General features: G+C 42.5%; 2 protein-coding genes across 8 annotated transcripts in view; both read right to left on the bottom strand.

Moving 5' to 3' along the window:
• Nucleotides 1–1950: 1950 nt before the first annotated feature.
• On the bottom strand, nucleotides 1951–9020 carry otx1 (orthodenticle homeobox 1). Its single transcript, XM_032541718.1, has 4 exons — nucleotides 8672–9020; nucleotides 6053–6242; nucleotides 5218–5369; nucleotides 1951–3778 (listed from the first exon to the last, which is right to left on the bottom strand). Exons 2-4 carry the CDS (start codon nucleotides 6147–6149, stop codon nucleotides 3029–3031), a joined length of 999 nt encoding a protein of 332 aa, XP_032397609.1. The 5' UTR covers nucleotides 6150–6242; nucleotides 8672–9020; the 3' UTR covers nucleotides 1951–3028.
• A 4158-nt stretch (nucleotides 9021–13178) lies between these two features.
• The window catches only part of ehbp1 (EH domain binding protein 1), a 147587-nt gene continuing 136561 nt past the window's right edge, over nucleotides 13179–24204 (bottom strand). For all 7 annotated transcript variants that reach the window (XM_032540855.1, XM_032540856.1, XM_032540857.1 and 4 more), the window contains 4 exons: nucleotides 24092–24191; nucleotides 23027–23100; nucleotides 14879–14993; nucleotides 13179–14349 (listed from right to left, as the gene is read on the bottom strand). In XM_032540855.1, coding sequence (XP_032396746.1) covers nucleotides 14259–14349; nucleotides 14879–14993; nucleotides 23027–23100; nucleotides 24092–24191 — 380 coding nt within the window. In that variant the 3' untranslated portion in view covers nucleotides 13179–14258. The remainder of the gene's footprint in view (nucleotides 14350–14878; nucleotides 14994–23026; nucleotides 23101–24091; nucleotides 24192–24204) is intronic.

Raw genomic sequence — 24204 nt, 5'->3', positions numbered from 1 at the left:
GTTTAATTAGCTCCACTGTCCTGGATGCTGCAGAGAAACATGTTCTGCATGTGAGCTATGTTGTCCGCCGCTTCACGTCCTCAGAGGACATTAAATAACTGATCGCTCCTCTTTTATCAGAAACGCTTCCACCGCTCTCTCGCTGTCTGAAGGTGAGCAGCTGTCTAATGTGAGGCCTGTGTGTGTGTGTCTCTCTCTCTCCTTATTACTGTAAACAATCCTACAAGATTTACAAATGTTTGTTTGATGCAAATCCGAACAAATCCGCCGCTGTTCGTGGACACTCGCTGCGCTGTTTGCGCGTCTTGGCGCAAACATGTTTAATGTCCTGGTCGGCAGATATTTATTCAGCTGCTGCGAGCTTCATTTACATAAAGAGAGAGAGAGAGAGAGAGAGAGAGAGAGAGAGAGAGAATAGACGCCTGGCTGCTTCTGAAACATGCTCCACACAGGCAGGGAGAGGCCTACACTACGCATCGATCAGGTTGATAATCTGATCAGGTTGATGAGAGAGATTATCGATGGGACAGTGGTTCTGAACATTTAAGGCTTGTGACACGTTAAAATACAGCAAAACTGCGTAGTCATCTGTCATAGTAAAACTTCTCTCACACGTTGTTTCGTTTGGATGAGTTTGAGAGGCCTGAAGAGGCAGCACTGTCAATTATATCACAAAGAGCAAACATCGGATTCATTTAAAGGTTTTTTTTCCTTTCAGATCTTGTTGATCATCTAAACGCGTTGCCTTGCGACAACCCTCATTTTTTTAAGTTAACATATTTTTCTGATGAGCCGTTTTAAAGCACTGAAAAGGTAATGTTTAACCAAAGCATGTCTCATCTTGTGATCCCACTTTATTATACAGTTTAATAACTTAAACTGGAAAATGAGTTGATTAATCGATTAGAAAATGACCAACTACTTTTATAATGATTAATTGACAGACATGTTTGGCTTTTCTTTGTAATAATAGTAAATATGTTGGGGTTTGAATCGAGATTTGGGAAATGTGCTAACCATTTTTCACTCAGACATTTTGTCGACAGGACAATGAATGAAGAACATAATCAGACGAACTTTTAATGAAAGCACATGTCCAAAGTCCGGTTACGTTTCTGCTTAATTTCTTCCTAGTTTGTTGATAACACCAGGAGGAGGAGCAGAAATAACCTGCTCTCTCAGTGGTTTATTCGGTTGCACGTAGACGGTTGTGATCAGGGCGATTCATTTGCATGAAACCCGTTTTGCTTTCATCACCTCCTCTGCTCTCAGTGCGGCCTTGGCTGGTAAAAAACATGCTCGTCCAAAACATCCTTGCCAGAGAACTCTCGCAATATTTTCCTTTTACTCCCCCCACCCTCCTACTCTTTTATAATGCGTTTATGCCTGCAAGCATTGCGCACACACACACACAAACACACACTTACATCTGACCCCCTAACCTGGCCCCACCTACGTAATTACCGCATCAGAGGCACTGAAATTCCTGCAGGTTATTTTGGAGAAACCAACTCGGGGCGCAGGAGTAATTATCACGCCATTACAGCGCTGCATTCAATTACGCCTCGATCAAATGGCTCCCGGCACAATATTTAGGGCTTTTTAACGCCGCAGTTTAAAAAGACACTTGGTGTCCCTAAAGCGAGAGGAGATGTTAGTGTTTTTAATTTAAGTCAGAGACAGAGAGGATTAAATCGGCTGCTCTCTACACGCGTTCACGGTTTGTATTAATTATGGACTAATTTGCATGTACCCCGTTATAATTAGGTGAAAAACATTCAACAAGCTTTTAAATATAAGTGTGACTAATTCAAATGAGAGAAAACAGGATTCTTGAGTTTGTAATTTGCTGGTGTACATGCACCTTAATAATAATAAAAAACAAACAATTTAAAATAACTTGACTCCCTGTTGGGAATCAAACAGACAGAATCCACTGTAGAAAATAAATATGACTTAACGGATCTTTATTGGATGAACATGTATGTAAGGGTGGTTTGCCTTGAAGATACATTCAACATCTTACTGTCATTTTGGAGCAATAACTCAACATTTCCTCTCCAAAAATAAAAATGCTCTGACTCCAATATCAAGCGAAGTGCTGCGGTTCAAACATGTCCAATATCACGACAATGCCCAAGAGAGGAGGTCTGGTTTGAAAATGTATAGCAGTTAGAATAATAACCTCCGGAAAACAAACTGGAACCTGGACAGAGGCCCAGAATAGTTCTGCATCTATATTTTAGATTTAGACTTTTTCCCACCCCAATACATTTCAAAATTGCCAAAACATTTTTCTGAGTAAAACAACGTATATAAAAGCTGAACTGTATGGCCAATTTGTTCTCTTTGGAATATTTGGAAAGATTTACATACAGGGTTTTTTTTTCTTCTTTTTTTTCTCCCAAAGTGGTAATAAACAATTTCAAATTCGGAAAAAAAAAAACAACTAAACATGGTCACTGTAACTGACCCAAATACATATTTACATATTTCAGCTTCTTGATGCAGCTGACTAAAAATCTCTGTCATCCTAAAATAACAAATTTGAGAAATAAAAACTATACAGGATTTGATTGGGTTTGGAGGTAAAAAGGGCACTGGGACAGTTCCTGTCGGTGCACCAGAGGGAAAGTATTCCTCCCATCCAGATAGCTGGTGGTCAAAGGAGTTTGGTTGAAATGACTTCTTTTTTTTCTTTTTTTTTTGAAAAACAGTTTGGTTTTCTGTCGGTCATCCAAGAATTAACGTCTTAAAAAACCCATTCGTCATTGACAGGAAACTGCTCCTGATGTTTTCTCATCTCAGGACTTGAGACTGTTTCTCTTCTCTTTTTTTAATTTTTTTTTTTTTTTAAAAAGACATGGGAGGGTGCGAGGGAGGAAACAAAGTCCGATTGCTGGGCATTCCTGCTGCTATCTTGTAATCTTATGGTTCATAAACTCTTTTTGTCTTTAAAAACAAGCAATATGCTAATTGGGAAAATAAAAGAAGAGGGAGCCAACAAGCAGGGGGGTGGGGGGCCTGATCACAAGACTTGGAACCTCCAGGAGGCCTGGTCTTTGTAGTCCAAGCAGTCTGTGGTGTTAAAGTTGAGCTTCCACGAGGAGGCTGCAGTCTGCTCTTTGTAATCCAGGCAGTCGGAGGAGTTGAAGGCCAGGCTGGAGCCGCCGTAGGCCTGGTGGTGGTGGTGATGGTGGTGGTGGCCTGATGACTGGCTGATGTGGTGGTGGGGGTGGCCCGACATGGAGGAGGCCGTCATGGGGCTGAGCTGGTGGGGGTGGTGGTGGGAGTGCATGGGGGCTAGGTAGGAGCCACAGTCCACGCCACTGAAGTAAGAGCTGGACGGGGTGGGGTAGCCCTGGCCGTAGCCCGGCGTCTGGTTGTAGGACATGGGGTAGGAGGTTGCGGCAGCAGCAGAGCCTGACATTGAACGCTGCATACAGGAGGCGTTGGAAGGTGGTCCGGGCTCGGGGAGCGGGGCTACTGCAGGAGCAGGAGCGTTTCCAGGGGAGATAGCGGGGCTCCAGATGGAGGAGACGGTACTGATGGAGGTAGAGGTGCTGCTGAGTGCCGCCGGGCCCGTGTGATTGGTGGAGGAGGATGAAGACGAGGACGAGCCGGTGCTGGAGATGGCCGGAGGCGTGAACTGGCCGCTGCTCTCGGAGCCGGTGCTCTCCCGGGCCGGAGAAGACTTCTTCTTGGGCGGCCTGGCTTTAGCACTGCTGCCACTCTGCTGCTGCTGGCGGCACTTGGCTCTCCGGTTCTTGAACCACACCTACGACCGAGAACACCAGCCAGGAGTTAGAAACCGTACCCACAAGCAACCTCAGCATTTCATTTAAAACAATACATAAATAAATAAAAATACTCCCAGGCCATGCTGGGAGTACATTATGGAGGAAAATTGGGGGTTATTAGCCATCAAGGTTCATTTCCACCCCGGCCCCTTGGCTCGGACCAGCCAGGGGTCTAGTTTCATACCTGGTAGACGGCTCTAAGATAACAGGTTATTGGGTTTCACCACACAGTAGGGTAACTCTAGAGCACTGAGAGGGTAGGATCATGTAGAGCATTTTGTTTCACACACACACATTCAGAGAATAACTCAAATTGTGAAAGCGGGGCCTGCCTTGGTTTTCCCCTGATGCCTTTAAAGGAGTAGTATTTGTTCACATCCCAGTACACCACTGAGTTGTTTGTAGGGTATTTGCTGGCGTACACTCTTAACCTCTTCAGTGTAGATCCCATATTTCAGATCAAATTACACAGCCTTCAGTTAGATTGCATCAAATAATAATAATGAAACAAGCGACAGATTCATCTGAAAAGTCACTTTTTCCTAATCTGAAAAACAGCTTTGTTTACATCAATGTGTACAAACGGGTTTATCTGTTGGTTCCCTGCACGAATTAAAGTGGTGAACCAGTGTGGTGAGCTAAACCTGAGCCGAGTTGGGAAAGAGAAGATTGTATAAATAACCACAACATCTGAATGCAACCCTGCCGTTAAACTACCCCCCCCCCCCCCCCCCCCCCCCCCCCCAATGGTTTAATGACAGTAACACGTTACAGTTACTTCCCCAGTAACTGATTAACAAATCAGTCTATATCCTTTTAATGCCAGTCATAATCTCACCATTATCCATTTTGAAAATGTATCCATATATCCATTATTAGCCTCTTTAAAAAAGAGGCTTAACTCACGTAAATGTGCTGTATTCATATAGCACCATTATTTCCCTCATACATTATTATATAATCCTTATGTTGGACTAGGCCTACATGATAAAGTGGGTTTTTAGTAATATTAACTGATATAAAATACTACAAACTAGTGTAATAAAGTAACATTTAAATCAGTGTTTAAAACAGACTTCTGCTCTCAAAGAGTGAGAAGCAAAGAAATAACTTTGAACTAGCTCACTTTTAAAAGTGCCTAATCAATAATATTTAAGTAACAAATGCAACACAAGCTCCTTGCAAAAATCAATGTTAATGTTAGTTAAATTGTCAGTTGAAATCCTCGTTAGACTGTTCCAGGGTGATGGGCCTATTACGTTTGTATTAGTAGGCCTATAACGTTAATTCCATGGTTATAAAGAGTCTTATGCAACAATCACGCCGTTTAACGTCAGCTAAAAGCCTCATTAATCATTCGGAGTCGGCCCAGGCTGGCGTGTTTCACACGGAGCTTCAGAGTTAGTTCTTTTCCCACCTGGACTCTGGACTCCGGCAGGTTGATTTTCAGTGCGACCTCCTCCCGCATGAAAATATCCGGGTACCGGGTTTTGGCGAACAGGGACTCCAGGACGTCGAGCTGGGAGCGGGTGAAGGTTGTCCGCTCGCGTCGCTGCTTCCTGGGAGTCGCTGCAGAGAGGAAGAGAACAGCGGAGCACGTTCATGAAACCGGATAAACCGACCTCAAACACCTCAACATCACGTCAAGATTTTAAATATGATTTAAAGTGATCGGATTTATCTGACATTATAAAGTTTAGTATTTCTTTTTCCTGTTTATTCTTGCAGTTATTTATTAAAATTAAAAAAAACAAAACAATGTACCTTTAACCTCTTTATTTTTTGTTATGTCCTTTTAAAAATGGGCATAACGAAACCTAGGCCTACTGCTCCTTGCTGACAGTAGAAGATAAGGCAAGTCTAAATCATTGCATGGGAAACCATCTGAATGCACCAATCATGGCTAATTAATGGTTTTAAAAACACAAAAAGATTTTATTTTTGCTGTCTTTTTGAAACACACCCAAACAACATTATTGTTGTTATTATTATTATTATTATCATTATCATCATCATAATCATCATCATGCTATATATTATTATTTAATATAGATTATTTAATTGGCACCAAAAACATCTTATTTGACTTGCATATGTTATATATATATATATATATATATATATATAATTTTCTTCCTGATGGCTGGAGCTCTTACAGTTTACTGCTCAGACTGGGTGCCTTCATGTTTCTTAAAAGGTGTTTGGGTGTGTGAGAGTGTGTGTGTGTGTGAGTGTGTGTGCTGGGCTCCTACATGGGTAGCCCACTGAGGGGTGCAGCAGGTCCATGGCAGCGCCGCTGAGCCCCAGGCCGTTGACGCCGTAGGGGGGCTGTTTGAGGTAGGACATCATGCTACAGGCGGTCACGGCTCCACCCAGCTCAGGCCAGTGGTTCGGTTTCCCCCGATGCTGCAGCTTGACGGGACAGGGGGCCGATCCAAGTCACTGCGCACAGAGGACAACACATTAGAAACATTCAAGGACGACAACAACAACATGCTCCTACACAGGCTTATTTCAGACAAAACCCATAGTGAGAAAGAAACTCCTAAATGTATTAATTTCATAACACTGTTTACAAATGCACTTTTCTTTCTTCTCTCTTTTTTTTTTTTTTTTTTTTTTTTAAATTCTCGGTCCCTATTCCATTTTCTACAAACTGGGAGAAAACAAAACATTAGCTACATAACGTCCCTGAGAAATGCCTTTGTTATAATATTTAGTGGCAGTATAGAAGCAGGAGTTAGTGGACGATGGACTGATCCTTCAGGGGCAGAGACGCGCGTTAAATCCTTCAGGAATATTGGATTTTTAGTGAGAGGATAACGGGGTCAAACGGCTCCGATTCACGACCCCAGCGGAGGAAATGAACCCCGAACTGACGCTCCTCAGCTTTTAATACACCAACCAGACTGTAGTCACGTTTTCAGCCTTTTTAACTTTAACTTAAGATGAATAAAAAAATTTAAACTGGTACATGTTATGTGATCCTGAAAGTTTTGGTCAATAAATCATTGCTATTCTGAAACTGTTTAGGTTTATTCTTTTGAGGACACACTGAATGTTCATTCCCTTCCCATTTACTGACCAGCACACCACCTCCTACCTGTACAATATTCTTCTTCTTTTTTTATCATTAAACACATATGTTGTAAAAATGTGACTTTTTTACATCCGAAAAGGAACTGCGATCTAAAGCCTCTTCCCTCAAACAGTCAGACATATTTCAATCAATTACGTAATACATGTTAGACGGTGGCCTTATAAAACATTTATTTCCTAACTATGGTCACTCTGAAAAGTCAAAATACTAAATTTAAATTTAAATGAAGAAACTCTTTTTTGCACTTGTGTTTGAATTAGTTTTATCTCTCTTTTCCACGTGTGTGTGTGTGTGTGACTATGTGTGTGTGTGTGTGTGACTGTGTGTGTGAGTGTGTGACTGTGTGAGTGTGTCTCACAAACGCGTAAAAAGATGTATTATGGATTGATATGATTATGGATGGAGATTGATCATCTATATAAAAAGAAGAAGAAGAAGAAGAAATCTGAGCTGTGGTTGTAGCACTAGGTTTCAGCTCTTCTAACTCGGTCTGGGTTTGACCCCCACGAGGCTCCTGTGGATTAACTCCTGAAATGAACTCCATCCACAACAGAATACAAATTCTAAAAAAAAGCATTTTGTCTGGAATTTATATTTTTTAATTTTCAGAGACAGATCTGATGAGCTACTTTGAATCGTTTCTAAGATATTAACTTGAATATCGCTTTCACTTTCCGGGTTTCTTCTGGATTTAAACGCTCAGAGGAAAAGAAACAATTCTCCACTTCTTCATTTTCCCCAAATTAAAACACAAATGATAAACTGATATTTTCTGTAAAGCACAACTATGATTTTTTTTAACCGTTTCCGTGGATTTTAGATGATGTCTAGCCTGTTTCATTGCATAGACCAGGCTACTTTTGTTAATTTCGCTCAGACTGAATGAAGATTACAGATTACATTTAGGGAAATAAACAAAAAAAATAGAAAGATAAAGCAGGAAATACTCTCATAAACTCATCTTAATCCCCTAATTTAAAAATCAACACATCCTCCTACATTAAACCAACCTGCATTTACAGTCAGAAATCTGATATTCCTGATGGTTTGAAAGGGTGAAAATCTTTTTAATAAACTCCTCAAAGCTAGTTAGAGCGTGTGAATTGAATTAGAGGCTCTGAAAAAGGAGATGGTTTTAACAATGAGTTCCTAACTGACCAACCCAAACCTGGACTCACCAAACGTGTATTCCGGCCGATGTTTAACCCGACTTCGCAGCCCTGCCAGGCCGGAGTGAAAAGGAGAGATCTCGGTGCAAATGAACTCAATTAGAATTTAGATTAGACCTCCGGGGAGAGAGCGTTTCAGAAGGGCTCTTATCAGCAAAATAAATTAACAAAAACCAAAACACGCCTCTCCAATTATCTACTAAGTGGTTCAAACGCTTTAATGGCCAATTGCTCTCAAATAAAAACTCGCAGGAATGAATTGGAATGGAAAATGTGAAAATTATCTACTCAGGAGGAAGTTGACTCAATTTATCCAGTTCAGGACGGAGTCCTCCGCGGTAAGGATTAATTGATATCTCATTTAAAAAAATAAAATAAAAAGCACACAAACGTGCAGTGGGGGAAATTAAAATCATGTACTTCACATGTCCCAGTTTAACGTGAAAAGACGATCCTAAAATAAAAAAAGGGACTTTTCTGTCGCTTTTACACGTCAGCTGTTTGTGTTAGTGATAGTGATGTTGCTCGGAGTAGCCTGGCCTGTAAATGCGCACAAACTAAAAATAATCCACATGAAATGAGTAAAACAGAAGGAACATTACCTTGTTTTATTCCTCTTCCCTTCTCCCGAGCGCCGGGCCGCAGGAGGCGAGCAGCAGTAAAAGTATCCAGCAGTAGGAAGTCTGCAGGGCATAAAACCTCAAGCAGCGGCAGACTTGCTCAAAAACAAACAACAGTGTGCAAACCGAGCAGCATCACGGAGAAAACACGAGAGTTATCAGCACGCGGGCGTCACCGCGTCCTCGGTGCGGTTCCGGGTGTTTTTGCAGCCAAATAAATCAAACTCATTTGCTTTCAGGGGGCTTGTCGTTGTCTGTCAGAGTGTTAAGGTGATTTCTAATGGAGACGGATGGAGATTGATCACCTTCTCTCCGCCCTGCGCCTCTATGAGCGGAGGACACCTGCGGATCCGCCTCCTTCGGCCAATCGGAGCGCGTCCCCGGTCTGACGGACGGAGGGGGCGGCCTATGAGCGCGCAGAGGCAGCCGGGAGAGCCCCCTCCCACTTACCCCCTCCTCTCGGTCCCGGTCCCGAGAACAGACAAACCACTGAGGTTTTGAAAAAGATAGAAATGTTTCAGAGGCCTGCAGGAGGAACCGAGAGTGTAGCTCTGCTGTGCTGTGCGTAAAAGCAGATAGTCCCATTTCCCAGGGAGAGCTTCTTATTGTGATTTGCACCCAGCTCACAATGAGAAGAGCCACTGGAAGCATCTAGTACTGTCAAAAAAACTCAATCGGCGGACTTTTCCTCCATCTAAAACTTATTTTCTTCTGAATAATATTCCTGTTTTCTTGCTTCCTTGAATTGAACGATGCTGAAGTGTTTTTTTATGAATAGCAAAAAACATCTAATAGTGTTACATGAAAGAAAAATCCCGATTCAGAATGTTTGCTGAGACAGAAAATGGAGTGAAATGGTTGTGTTGAGGCCCAGCATGTTTGAAAGGGTGTTCAGTTTGACAGAAAGCCGCATTTGGGTTTATCGACACCAGAAAAACACATTCTCTGAAGGGCCGGGAAGCTTCAGCAGCTTTTTATTTCTTCTTATTATTAAGACTGTTATTATTACTGTTAATTCCTCTGTGATGATATTTTTTCGCCTCAAAAAGTTGAACGTGAGAAATTAAAAAATGAGGAAAGGAGTTAAATTTATCCCTTTTGATTTTATTGTGATATAAACACCCCCCCCCCCCCACACACACACAACACACACACACACCAGTCTTCATGAATATTAATGAGGGCTAATCCCCATTTAGAATTACATTTGAGGATGGTTGACGTAAAGTTTAATAGGGATAGACCTCAAACTCACTGCGGAGGAAAAAGAAGAATCCGCAAAAGAAAAATCGGCACCAAAAGCTGCGGTCACTGAATCAAATCATGCACTTTATGTGTCGATGTTTTTTTAATGTGTTTTAACCCATCACACACAACACAAACAGTATTTTTATTTTCTGTTGTTGGGCCTGTGTGTCAGTGAGGGTCGTGGGGATGCAGCTCAGATCCGGGTCTCTCTGCAAAAACATCAACTTCTGGAAATGAGTCCTGAGCGAGTTTATATTTAGAGAAAAAACTACGGGGGTGGAAAGTGTGTGTGTGTGTGTGTGTGCGTGTGTGCGTGTGTGTGTGTGCGTGTGCGGTTTAGCCTATTGGTGTTTTTTGCCCCCAATGTCTCTTTCCAGGCAACGCTAGGGTTAGGCACTGGTTCTGGTTCTGGTTCTGGTTCAGGTTAGGATTAGGTGCCTTGAAGGCAGCGGTCGCAACGCTGCCTGGAAGGAGACGTTGGGGGGCTTAAAACACCAGCAAGCGTGCATGTGTGTGTGTGTGTGTGTGTGTGTGTGTGGAGTATCAAAGTAGGGGCCTTAAAAGTCATCGACGAAGAGCACTTTGACAGAGAAACTTAGACATCAATAGTCGACGTAAGTAATGTTGGCGGTTGAGTGCAGAGGCCTGCTGTGATGCTGGTTCCTACAGACAGGAACACGGTGGAGGAGTAGGGCACCTGAACGCATCGAAACGCACCTTAATACTCTATACACGAATTAAGTCTATTTTACGCAAGGAGGCCAAACCAGACTGATGGTGACAGTGAGTGTGGTCAGATGAATGAATGAGGCTAGAACGTGGAGCGAGGTGATGTGCAGAGAGAAGATGCCAAATCACCATTTTGGGGTTAATTGATTTGGGTTTGTGTTGCCAGGCTGCTGACTGGAGGTCAAACACTTTTACGCACCTTTTTTTTATTTTTTTTTATTTCCTACCACATCTAAAGTCCGAGCAGTCAGAGGGCCCGACCGAAATACCAACACCCCTCCTCTCCTCTGCACACTCACACACAGGCTCCGTTAAATTATGCAAAAAGGCCATTCAACAAATATGGCCCTCACAACACAAAAGAGTCGGGTTATTCTGACATTTCCCCTTACATTTCTTGTTTTTTTCTACTCTTTCGATGTGAGTAAGACCCCAAGATAAACCCCTGAACAAGTATCAAGTTATCAAGTTGCACCAACCTTTTGTAATAAGAGTATTTTGTCTAATCCCAAATTGCAGTTGAATTTTCTTAATGCTGAGCTGGTAAAGCCTGGGATTAGGCGGCGAGGAGAGGAGGGGGAAAAGTTTTGTCCCTTCAGCCGGCAGGATTGGAAGCGGGGATCTGCGGGGATGTTGTCGGTGCTTATTAAAACGATGATGTATAAAACACAGGGCTGTAGGAGCCCGGGCGCTGCACGCAGAGACCCGGGCTCCCTCAGGTGCAGTTTTTTGGACGGCGGCGGGGAAAGGAAGTAACGCAGAGGCCGAGCGGCGCTCAGCACCTGTGAGGTGAGGCCAGGAGACATCAAAGCTCAGGAGATAATCCATTCCGCTGAAGGATCCTCAGCTGCACAGCAGCGCCGAGGCACCGCCGCCTTTTACGCAGCGCTTCGCTCCTATTCACTGAAAAATAGGAAACTGACTCCAAATGTTTTTCACTCTAACAGCTTCAACAGGAACACTCGAGACCCGAGAGATGCTGCTGAGGTAAGGCACGACTCTGTCATTTTATCCTTTCTCTCTGCCAAAAATATGTTTTCTTATAATACTGGATTTATCAGCTGAAATTCTTCCAAAGACCTGAACGTCATTTCAACCTGCAGTGGTTTAATATGAGGGGAATAACTTCAGTGGATTTAATACTGGTGTTAAAAGGAACATAAAAACGTTAGTCAAATTTAGGAGTTTTTAAAAGAACATGGAACAGATTCAATTTTATTTAATATAATATTCCATTCATACAGTAATTTTAAATCTATGTAGAAGTGACCGGTATTATGATTAATTTAAAATGTTTTCTACACACAGTGTCTCAATCTCTCTCTCACACACACACACACGCGCACACACGCACACACACACACGCACGCACGCGCCTTGTGACGGCACCGAGCAAAATGTCCATCGCCGTTTGGGCTCTTTTCTTTTATTCTCCAGATTACAGACTCCCGAGATGAACGCGCAATAAACTAAAACAAAGCGCCTCGGGGGACGTGAAGTGCGTAATGTGCACGTACAGTCGGACCCAAGCAGAGAAGAAACGAATCAGCAAATTAATTTGAAAGTATTAGAAAGGCCGGGGAGGACGTCTGCTGTCACAACCGATTTTGCTGCTTTAATCGGGGATGTGAGGCTGCCCGCGGGGATGGTGCGCGGGGTTCAACCCAGACATTCTGCTTTTTATCGCAGGAGCAGTTGTCACTCTTTATTTTAGTTTGACATCAGGCAGCATTCCCAAAACTGATGCAAGTAAAAGCAAAAAAGGTAAATTAAATATTTTTTTTAAACATTCCGAAATTAATAGGCTATTGATAGTTTGTGCAGTTTTTATTTCCATCTCCATCAATGGTTGCGGGTGACCGAGCCTCTACAGCTCTGCCCCCCCCCCCCCCCCCCCCCCCCCCCCCCCAGTCTCCAGCACGCACAGAAGCGGCCTAGAGAGAGAGAGAGATAGAGAGAGAGAGAGAGAGAGGGAGAGAGAGAGAGAGAGAAAAGCATCTGCTCGGTACAAAGTGATTTCTCTAATCTTCCTCGGAGGAACCTGTTCAGCACCGACCTCAAACAAAAACCCGAACGCCAATTTTAATTTATAAACACGCACAAGTCGCGGGGGGATTGAACAGAGCGCCGAATAATAAGCATTGCTAAACGAAACGCTCGCTGGTGAATGCAGTGATAGGGGCCACTTATGTGCAGCGCTGCAGCCCAAGACGTGCATGGATTTCAATAAGTTTTCGTTGTGTGAAAAACATATATGGAATTTGATCTAGATCATGTGGGATTGGAGGTAAAAAGGTAAACAAAACAAAAAAACAAATACCTTGATTTAAAGTTTTGAAGATTACAAGTTTTAGAAATGTGTAATTAGATACATGAAAATAAGACTTTAAAGACACCGAAATTCGTCGTTGAAATATTACTATATATAACAATTATAAAACTGTGCAACATGCTTGTACATTTAATCCCTGCAGCTTTAAAACATATGGAAACAAATACGCCACACGCGGCCTTTGTGGAGTATGAAATCATAAGGACTTTATTATTGAAGACTTGGGTTATGACACTGGAATAAATAAACAGATAAATGTTCAACACGTAAAGGACAACTGCCCCACATGTGGAGCTCTAAGTGATGCACGTAGAAGCATATTTCTCTTCTTCAGAATACAATAAATAGAAACCAAAAGTTGTTGAGCAAAATGCACATGAAATGTGATAGTTTTACTTACAAGCAGCTTAAAATGACAAACGGCAATAAATAATATATATATTTTTAGTTTTTGACGGCATGAATCCTGACAAAACAAAGAGGATTTTGGAAGCTGTTGGTCAGAGCAGAGATGAAAATATACAACAAAAGTTTTTTTTTTTTTTTTTTTTTTTTAAACATGATCTTACTTTTGGTAAACTGCTGTCAAGCCAACACAATAAAAAAAAAGCAATAGGAAAGTTCAGATTTATGAATGCGTTCCCCCCCTTTTAAGATATTTTACAAGTAAAAACTCTAAAATGACATAATTAAAAGATACAGTCAAGTAAGGAAGTAGCTTGAAAAGACTGATATTATTATAACTTTTTTTTCCTTTTAAAAGTCCAACTGAAACGTTATCTTCTCAACATGATGAAAAGAAAAAAGCCCCCCCCCCATTAACCCAGTTGTGCTGTACCTCAAACTGACTGCTCTCCACATTCAGACCGAGACGGCTGTGCTGCTGCTGCATCAGTACACGCAAATATCACACACGTTTGCTCTTGTCTCTTCCTTATTTATATTACATACAAGTACCGTTCTTTGTAAAGAAAAGGAGAATTAAAATAAAATAAAAATGTATATAAGTGGGAGAGTTTGAGTCAGTATAAAGTGGGTGCAAAGGCATCGCAGGACCTCTGAACTCGGCTCGTCCTCTGTGGGTAATTTGACCAAAACAACAACCACATCAGGATTCCAATAACTAGAATAGATATAGAATAATAGAAATATTTAGGAAAGCCACTATCAAATAATAATTATAATATTCATTCTTATTATGCTGATACATTTCTTTTATCGGCTACATTTGTTGGTTGTGTTTTTTTTTGAAAATGACAATCATTGAAGCACACACTTCTCCTCTTTCTTGGCCATCTTTCCTTTGTTCTGCTCCAGCGTCCTCTCCAGGTGCTCGTCCTCCTCCTCGGCCCTGCGGAGGGAGGACACAGGTCAAAAGGTCAGATGTGTCAGGGGAATTGGGAGTGGAGGGACATGCGCACGCACACACACACACACACACACACACACACACACACACACACACACACACACACACACACACACACACACACACACACACACACACACACACACAGGTATAAGAGTGCGTGCCCCAGCAAACGTCGCGGTGCCGCCTGTGGAGTGGCCTAGCGCCAGGGGCGGAGCTCCGACCTTTCACCCGCCTGGCACCCTTTTGGCGGACAGTGCCGCCAATCTGGAAGGGATCCCGCCCATGCAGGTGTTCTGCTGCCGTGCATGCAGCCTGGAACTGCAGGGCATGTGTTTTCACTATGTCTACGATTTCTGGGGGACCGCTGGAAATGTAAAGACTGGCAGCAGACGCTCTCGCTCCAACTCTCCAAAGGGGGCTTGGACATTCCCAGACTTTATATTTCCAGGTTTTAGACTGTGACTTGTTTTGTGTCTGGTGTTTAACTTGAGTCTGGTGGGTAACTTACTGTTTCTCCTGCGCGTCCAGGTCCCTGACCAGCGCGTCTCGTTTGTTGACCAGTATGACCAGCTCATCCAGCAACAGCTGCTCTCGTCTCTTCTGGGCCTCCGTCTTCTGCCAGTCTGCAACCACACCACAGGAACAAACTACTTCAGAACAGGAGACACTGAGGACTGTTTTTATTCTAAAAACCTCGAGACATTTGTCACATGGATGAAAGTTTTATTTTTTGTCCTGCCAGGAACTTGTGACTCATGAAGTACCTCGCAGTTTGTTTTTGTGATCAAATATTTTTTAATATACAATTATAAACTCCTCACAATTCAAGACAACATTTTTACAAAAACTTATCTCAGATCCTCCAGGAATAGAAATGTTCCTCCTGAGCTCTTCTAATAAAACACTTTGGACATGACTTCCCTTGTTTCCAGCTCTTTATCGAGTAACTGAGTCCCAATAAAGGATTACAGAGCTTCAACATGACGGACAGGTGGTCTGCTAGTTGGGTAAAAGTTCATCTTCTTATTAACCTGCTGGACAGTGTGCTAACACTCCGTCAGGTTGTGTGTGTGTGTGTGTGTGTGTGTGTGTGTGTGTGTGTGTGCGTGCGTGCATGTGCGTGTGTGTGTGTGCACAGTGACGATGTGTTGACCCGAGCAAACACACTTGAAGGATATTGTCATGTTAATCTGCAGCACACACATACATGAAGAGTCCCATTCCCACAGGAAAAGAATTGTGTTTTAGAATGAAAAAGAATTTCATCACGGCCTATTAAGGGTAACAGATGTATTGTACGTAGCATTTCTATTCATTTTTATTTTAGCCCAAAAAGTTGGAAAATATTAAAGTTTTGCGTGAATTTTTTAAGGTTTAAGTTGAGTAAAATCATCTTGGATAAAGATTGATTGAAAGTCCGTTTCTACTTAGTTTAAGACTTAAAATGCTGTGGCTGAGTTTTCGTGGTCCTATATTTTTCATAGAAACATTTAAATAAATATTAACCGTAATCTCAAAGCCAAACAGTTTGTTCCTCAGTCAAAAATAAACACACAAACAAACAAACAAACAAACAGGTGAGCCCTGACCCTTGTCTCTCAGTTCTTCAGGGCCTTTTTCAGGAAGGGCCCCCACAGGGCCCCACAGGGTCCAGGTGGGACCCCAATCCAAATCCCCTCAGCCTCTCCCTGGAGGGGAGGGCACTCGCTCCCCCTGGGGCTCAAATATCCGCCTGGCGCCCTTGGCTCCACATTCATAACACCGGGGCAGCACTCCTCCCTCCCTCACCCCCAAAACTCACCCCCAAACACTGCAGTGCGTAAACAATTGCATCTTTACAAAAGACTGTTTGTTTATCTCCTTGTTGTACAATTTACACAACAATCCAGCATCTGTGTACGTCATGTAAAAACAGGACAACTTGTATATACTTTAGATTAAATTAGATTCAACTTTATGTGTTGTTGCACACAGCACCAATGTAACAAAATGCATCATTTTAAATCAGACTAAAACATGTTCTAATACAGAAACATCTAAAATTAAAAAAAAAAAGGGTCTCTGTAGATTTTCCGCACTGTCCAACAGCTAAAGGAAAGGCAGGAAATCTCCAGCTATTCCTCAGCACAGTGTGAGAGAATGTGTCCCCCTCAAAAACCCTCCATCGCTTCATATTAGAAAAAAAATCCACTCCATCCCAGAGAGAATTCAAACACAGTGTGCAACTTCTGTGGCGTGTAGGCAACTTCACCCCTCTATCAATATTTAACCGCCTATTGATTCGAGAATAAAAGCAATGTTGTAAAATGTCACTCCCAAAATAAGTGTGGCTTTATTAAAAATAAATATCCCCCCCTCATTGAGTCAAATTGCAGCAGTCAGGATGTGTGTGTGTGTGTGTGTGTGTGTGTGTGTGTGTGTGTGTGTGTGTGTGTGTTGTGTGTGTGTGTGTGTGTCACGCTGGGCCCAGTGTGTTTGTCCTGAAAGGTCTGCGCTCTCTTCATTGGCCCGCTCGTCCCTTTGAAGTCGACCACAGAGCGAAATGAACACAGTTCCAATATTTGGCTCTACGTTCCTCTCTTCCTTTCTCTCCCGTTCCCTCCCTCGTTCTATTTTCTTTCTCAGGGAAGCAAACTGACTCTCCTCAGGCTTTGTGGGGGAATCGGCAACTACTTTATAATATATATAATAACTGGCAAATATGTTCAAGCCTGTATCTGAAGTGTTTTTTTCAATTTCTTTTTAAACAAGAGGTTGGTTTAGGGTACTAAGAAATGAAGACAATTGTGTCAAGTGTAGGGAAAGAAAAGCAGATGAGTCATCATGTGAGTCATCATCTTTAGAAAATTGTGAGACAGGAATGTTTATGTATCCAAATACGCCATAACTCTACACTCTCCCACAATCCTCTCTTTTGACAAGGCCGGCCCACAAGAGGAGGGTTCAGGAAACAAAAAAAAACTTCCCACAAAAACAGAGGTATGTAAAAAAAAAAAAAAAAAAAATCTTTGCTCTTGATCCTGCCCTCCTTATCCTTCAGAGCACATCTCAGCCAAAAAGCCAAAGTCCCAGTCGAGGGGTGTGGGGGTTATGGGGGAAAGCACACTGCTGTCAATCACATGTCACATAGTCCCGCCCCCCTCATTAGGAAGGTAAACAATAAAGAGAGCCGATGAGAGACGTGACCAGGCAACACCAGAGCAGGGCAGGCTGGGTAACCAGACACCCAGGAACAAACAAAACACCCTGCAGCCACTCAGAACCCCCCCCCCACGTAAACCCGCCTCTCCCATGAGAGAGAGAGAGAGAGAGAGAGAGAGAGGTTAAAGACTTGGAGGAGTGTGTACAACTCACATGGTGGGTGCGTATTCAGATAACCCTTGCCGTGCACGCCAACGGTAACCATGTGAGTCTGCACAAGGCACACAAGAATGCGCTGGTTCAAATCCCCATGAACCCCTCCCAGTCCGGTCCCTGCGATGCTTAATTTATTCAAGAAAGAAAACTTGCTCCAAAGCCCCGTTCCCTCAAAGCAAGGAGAGACCGTCCATCTATCTGTCTCTCACATTTCCTCTCTCTCTCTCTCTCTCTCTCACACACACACACACACACCACACCCACACACACACACACACACAACGGTGTGACATAAAGGGATTTGATCCACAGCGTCATACAGTATGTCTCAACATACCGTATGACGCTGTGGATCAAGTCTCTCGAGACAACGTCCTCCAGAGTCTTTAGACATTTACGATTACAAACTTATTCCAAATCATTTAACTTTCTCTTGTCCTTTCTGCTCTCTCTACCTCTTTTTCTTGTGTAAAAGGCCTCCAAAAGCTGGTTTTGGCTGAGGTCCAAGTGGAGTCAAGAGACAAAAAGTGTCACCAGAGGAGAATAAAGTCGACAGACCGGGGGGGGGGGGCAAACTATCTCAATCTCAAGCAAATGTTTGAAACTGAAACAACAAAAATGTAATGATGTAATTTTTGATTTAAGGCAAAGTGTTAAGACCAGATCTGTTTTTATCCAGTACAGACCAGATTAAAACAAGTAGTTGAGAGTAAGTAGTAAGACAAGTAGTGTGTCTGTTTCCTCTGAGCCATAGAGCTCCATCACTGTCCAAAAATGATTAAAAACACATTGATGAGCCTCATCGTTGCACTGGGTGATATGTTCATTTATTACAATGGACATGAGCAATTCTGAGTCAATCCCACATACTCCATCCTGATGCTATAAATACTCACAAGTGCACCAAATGCCTATAAATCCGCAAAATAGTCCCAACACATGCACAGTTTACTGCTGTTTGAGTAACATTTTCTACCAACTACAGTGCTCAGTTGTTTTAGGAAATATCTGTCTCCTGATTATAAAGATGTACGTCTTCAGTAGGAGCCACTGACAGGTACTTTCATGAGAATTGTTGACATTATAAAAAAAAGAAGAATATCACCAGCTTTACCGTTTATTTCCAGGGCACTGACGTTAACAGGCTACTTAAACTAAAACCTTTAATATTCTCCTGTTGATGTAACTAGCTTGGTTTTCCACCATCCTGACTCACAAACTGTTTCGATATGAAAATCTTTATGAGACAGTACAGCTCTTCAAAACTGAAACAAGTTTATGAGTTTAGTTTATGAGCAACTGAGCAAGCAGAAAAACTTGCTTATAACTTTTTAAAACACAGCAGATCCAGAAACTGTAGCATGAATATAAAACAACAGACATATCTGTTCCACCATATGTTAGAATAACCAGAATATGATATCATGTTAGCTACACTACAGGAGGAACATAGAAAATACTTAAAGTCACATCTTCTGGGGGAGCAATGAGAATAATATGAACATTTAAAGTACTTTATCTTTGTTTTTTGTATCACCTATTATTTTCCTAAATTCTCCAAAAAAGTCAGACAACTCGTGGAACGAAGGTACTTGTTATCGGCGGTTCCGTTCAACTAGCAACCCTGAAAGAGTTGGCGACATCATCAAAAGTCGCCTATGTGATAGGATTCCACAGTGCACCTAATCAATCAGGGTCTGTGGCGCGCCGCCCCGATGTGTTACAAAGCCCAAATAGATTTACAAATGGTAAGAGTGTGTGTGTGTGTGTGTGTGTGTGTGTGTGTGTGTGTGTGTGTGTGTGTGTGTATGTGTATGTGTGTCAGGGGTGTGGAGAGGGATAAGCTCCTGCATAGGATTACATATTGATTTTAAACATATAAAAAAAGCTTATCATATCAAACCGTAACAGGAAAAACTCTGAGACCCGGCCATGCATAAATCCCTTTTAGATGGCGAGAGGGCGTCCACTTTAAAACACACACACACACGGCTACTCGAAAGGAGCCAAGACACAGTTTTTTGTGTGTGTGCACACATAGGTGTGAATCAGTAAGCAGATAAAGAGGGCATAGTGGATCAATTTTGTGGCAGGGAGATGAGAGTGTGGCATACAGATGGCATTTTCCCACCTGGCATCACACCAATAAGGTACAAGAGAGGTGGTTATCACGGAGCATGCTCATAAACAACATCAACGCCAGCCAGACAGCCTCCACTCGACCCAAACTCTTTGCACATTTAATCAAACTCAGAAAACGTTTTTAACATCATAATGTTAGAGAAACGCGTCACTGTGTGTCATTGTTTCTACTTTCCTCTTTTAACCCACCTCAGAGGCTTTCTGTGCATTACAGTATTTCTATTAATATTTGTTCTCTATTAGTGGGATTATTATTTTTGGACCTGCCTTTAAACCTCTATTTCAGTTAATATCTCCATGTAGTTGATGCTGACTCTTAAGATCAAAACTGCAGCAAAACAACTAAGGTCCCCAAATTATAAAGAGCATTATTGCCGTTTAGTAATCATGAAATGTTATACCCAGCAATACTTTTAAGATAACTTCCTCTCTGCTTCTGCATCTCCACCTCTGAAGTATTTCCTTTCCTCCTCTGTAATGTCGACAGGTGTTTGAAATTTGTTTTATCATGACACAAAGAATGACTGTTAAGATCTTGAGTCATAAAAATAAAATCTAAGAAAAGTTTTGAAGAATTTGTTCTTTAGCAGAATATCAGCTTCAGAGTTGATTTCAGAGGAATCCTCTCCTCCTGACTCCTCTTTGCACCTCAAAGCACTTTCGTCTTTCTTCCTCTCGTCCTCTCATCCTCCCTCTCATGTGTCATGCAGCTCAAGTCAGCAATACAAATGTAGAATGAAACATCATGAGTCAAACTCTTTTTTTCTCGCTCTCTCTCTGGTCTGCAGCACCAAACGGAGACTGAGCCAAGCAGCTAAACCGAGTTAACTGCTTTTAACTCTCGTCAAAATGTAAACTGTTTACACTAATATACAGACTAATCTTACGATCTTAATCTTATGTCAGTGTTTACAAAATAATCCAAATCTGGTGCAAATGGACAGGTAATATTTAATGTTTTATACTAAAATGTATAGAAAGAAACTGTTAGCATTGTTAGCCAGTTAGCTGTAACACACATTGACCTGGAAAGACTGTGTGTGTGTGTGTGTGTGTGTATATATGATGAAGACTGTGGTCAAATATGTGGGGCGACTGAGAGGAAGAGATAGAGCCAGAGTAGAGTGTGTGTGTGTGTGTGTGTGTGTGTGTGCGTGTGTGTGTGTGTGTGTATGTCTCATTGCAGGTTTATATTTTTCTCAGCAGGTGTGTGTGTCAGTGCAGGTGTATCTTATCGAGATGTGTTTTTTTTCCCTCCCTCTGCTCTAACTCACAGTGCACGCTCTCTCTGTGTCATCGACTGGCCAACCAAATCAGCAATTACTTGGACGCCCGACCATCGCTCAATGGACCTGCCCAAGCACCAAATAAGAGCTGGGTAGACGGGTGGCGAACACACACGCAGTCACAAATAGACACACATATAAAGACAGACACACAGGTGGACATAGAAACACACCTGTGAGATATAAACACGCCGATGCAGAAAAACAGACTCTCTCTCACACACACACACACACACACACACACACACACACACACACACACACACACACACACACACACACACACACACACACACACACACACACACACACACACACACACACACACACACACACACACACCTACCAGCTCTCTCCCCAGCAGCTCAGAACTATCTGTGGCTGCTACAGAAAGGTAGAGCCTGTGAATGTTAAGTGCCTCCCTTAGGGAGGAAAATAAGGCCGGCTGATAAGTTAGTCAGCTGCAAATCTAACAAGTCCACATGAAGGCAGAGGAAGCATGGTGACACGACACACACCACCTCTCCACCTCACACACTATCTCTGCTCTCTCACATCCACACACACAGACAGGCAGGCAGACACACAATACACATTCGATACATAAAGAAATATACACAGACACACACACACACACATAGACAAAAACAGACTTGTGCACACACTTCAGCTCATTACAATAAACAAACAAACACAGACACACACACACAAAGTGAAAGCAACACACACACACTGGCTTATGAAACTGAAATCCTCTCATTTGACTCTAGCTGTGGACACGCAGAAGCTCAATAAATATAAATAAATAAGATGACCGTGCAAAGACAGAAGAAATCAAACCAGACGCAGGCAGCGTGGCACTGTCTGTAGCTCCTGCTTGGCTACGCATGTCTGCTCCCCCCCTCAACCCCCTCCCTACCTGGCCCACCTCCTTTCTTGCTAATTACAATTGATTTATTATGGACCCGGTAGCTTATCAGGTGCCCGGTGAAATTACAATGGGTGTCCGAAGGCTGTGAGGAGAAAGAGGGGTTGGGGATGGGGGCGGTGGTGGTCAATGTCGAATGGCAAAATCAATTAGCATTGATTGGCAAAAGGTTCATTTTGCCAAAGAGGACGAAGTCGAAGGGGATTAAACTTCCCTGGCCCCCTGACAACTTTGATACGACACAATAGCTGCTTTTCTGGCTGCGGTATAGTTAACAAGCTTTCAATAATATAACCGCATCAGGTTTTTTTAACCTCGCAAAACCGCCTCTCAATGTGGCTGGATTTCAAATCAGGCATCGGCTAGTCAGGGACTAGGTAGGAAACAGATAGCATTGATCAAGTATCAGGAAGTGAAATCCCTCACAAGCTCGCATCTTAATCCTCATCAAGAAGCCAACGCAGAATTCAAATCATCCTGCTTCAGGCTCTTGATGAAGGCTGGCCAACAGCTGGACAGAACGCAACAAAGGCTCATAAGAGGTGGAGAAAGATGGATTAGACAGTAGCTTTACTTTCTCTTTATTACCAGGAAATGCAAACTCTGTCTTCTCTAGTAGCCATTTTTACAGCTAAAGAAACATTATCAGATGTTCTGAAAAGTGACTCATCAACAAATTGTTGGTAATTTTGCTTGCCACTTGCCATCAGTAGCACAATCCAGGAGATTATTCTAAAACAGTAGTGCTTCCTGATTAATAAAAGTGGAATAATTTGGTTGTCAAATAATTTTCTGACAGCATAAAGAGTTTGAAATTTAACAGCGCAAGTAAGGAAAAATGACACATCTCTACTGTGTGACATCTGCAGACACCATAATAAATCCCAAGACCTCCTGTGTGTGTGTGTGTGTGTGTGTGTGTGTGTGTGTGTGTATATCTTACCCTCTATGGCCAGCATGGCCCTCAGTTCTCTGTTCAGCAGTTCGAAGCGTCTCTCCAGATCGTGCTCTTTCTCCCTGTGGCAAGTTAGAAAGAGAAAGAAAAAAAACACACAGACAACAAAGTTCATCAATATGTTAATGACTAAATCATTAAGCACTTAAAGAAACCTGCAATAAACATCGATTCAGCTACTCGCCTGAACCTTCTCTGGCTTCGCATTAATCTACTGCACATAACTGATACACATACTGCACTCACACAGCCCTCGGTGAATGTGAATGTGTGAGGGGAAAAAAAGGGAATATAAAGAGAAAAGAGGTGGTGAAAATGCAGAAAAAACGAGTGTTGAGAAGCATAAAGGAGAAGGAAAAAGACAATGAAATAAATGTGTATCTGCTGTATGGACATGCCATGAGTGTGTGTGGTCTACATGTGTGTATGTATGAGTAGATGTGGGGTATGTGTGTGTCTGTATGCAGCACAAATTAAATTCTTTCCTCTTTCAGCCATATTAAAAAATGAGCTTATTCGGTCCCTAATAGAATTTGTCCTTCACAGGCGCCTTTTCTCTTCGCCTCCACAAAGAGAACAGAAAGGGCTAATAATCAGCCCTTCTGTCAATTGGCCACTTTAAAAGCCTCCCTTTCCCACGATATAATGTGATTATGAATACTTCAATCTCTCCTCCACTTGCACACTTTGAAATCCCAACAGCCTCAAATGGAAAAAAAAGGCAGCGTGTATGAGTGTGTATCTCCACCTGTCGCAGCTGACCACATACAAAGAGACTAGCGATAGAGTGATGATCGCCACATTTCTATTGATTTCATATCCTGTCCACATGTAAATCAATGAGTGGATAGACAGAGGGGGCGAATGGAGTGGAGTACACTCCCTCCCTGTGTAGCTTCGACGAGTCTGATCTAATGCTTGAATAGAAGTGTGATGTTTCCACGCTTTTAGCCCTTACCACTTCACAAAAGACTAACAGGTGCTAATGGCGTCTGACTTGAAAGATAGGGCATTGTGGATAGGGTGTTAATTTGTCATTTTTTAGATACATACAGAAGAGAGAGCTGGTTCTGTCGTCTGATGAGCGCATTCTTCTTGTTGACCAACATGAACCACTCCTGCATCATGGCCTCCTCCTCCTCCTTGTTGTTGCCTGGAAAATGCAC

This window comes from Etheostoma spectabile, chromosome 17 (assembly GCF_008692095.1).
Source record: "Etheostoma spectabile isolate EspeVRDwgs_2016 chromosome 17, UIUC_Espe_1.0, whole genome shotgun sequence".
NCBI lineage: Eukaryota > Metazoa > Chordata > Actinopteri > Perciformes > Percidae > Etheostoma > Etheostoma spectabile.
The sequence above is the reverse complement of the archived record's forward strand: the minus strand, read 5'-3'. Positions and strand labels throughout refer to the sequence as shown.

Bases quoted from the DNA above. Each gene is read 5' to 3' on its own strand.
- otx1 (XM_032541718.1), bottom strand. From the start codon at position 6,149: ATGATGTCCTACCTCAAACAGCCCCCCTACGGCGTCAACGGCCTGGGG. The intron at 5,370-6,052 runs GTAGGAGCCCAG...TCCTCTCTGCAG, and splicing joins CCCCTCAGTGGGCTACCCAT to CGACTCCCAGGAAGCAGCGA. The intron at 3,779-5,217 runs GTGGGAAAAGAA...TCTCGGTCGTAG, and splicing joins TGCCGGAGTCCAGAGTCCAG to GTGTGGTTCAAGAACCGGAG.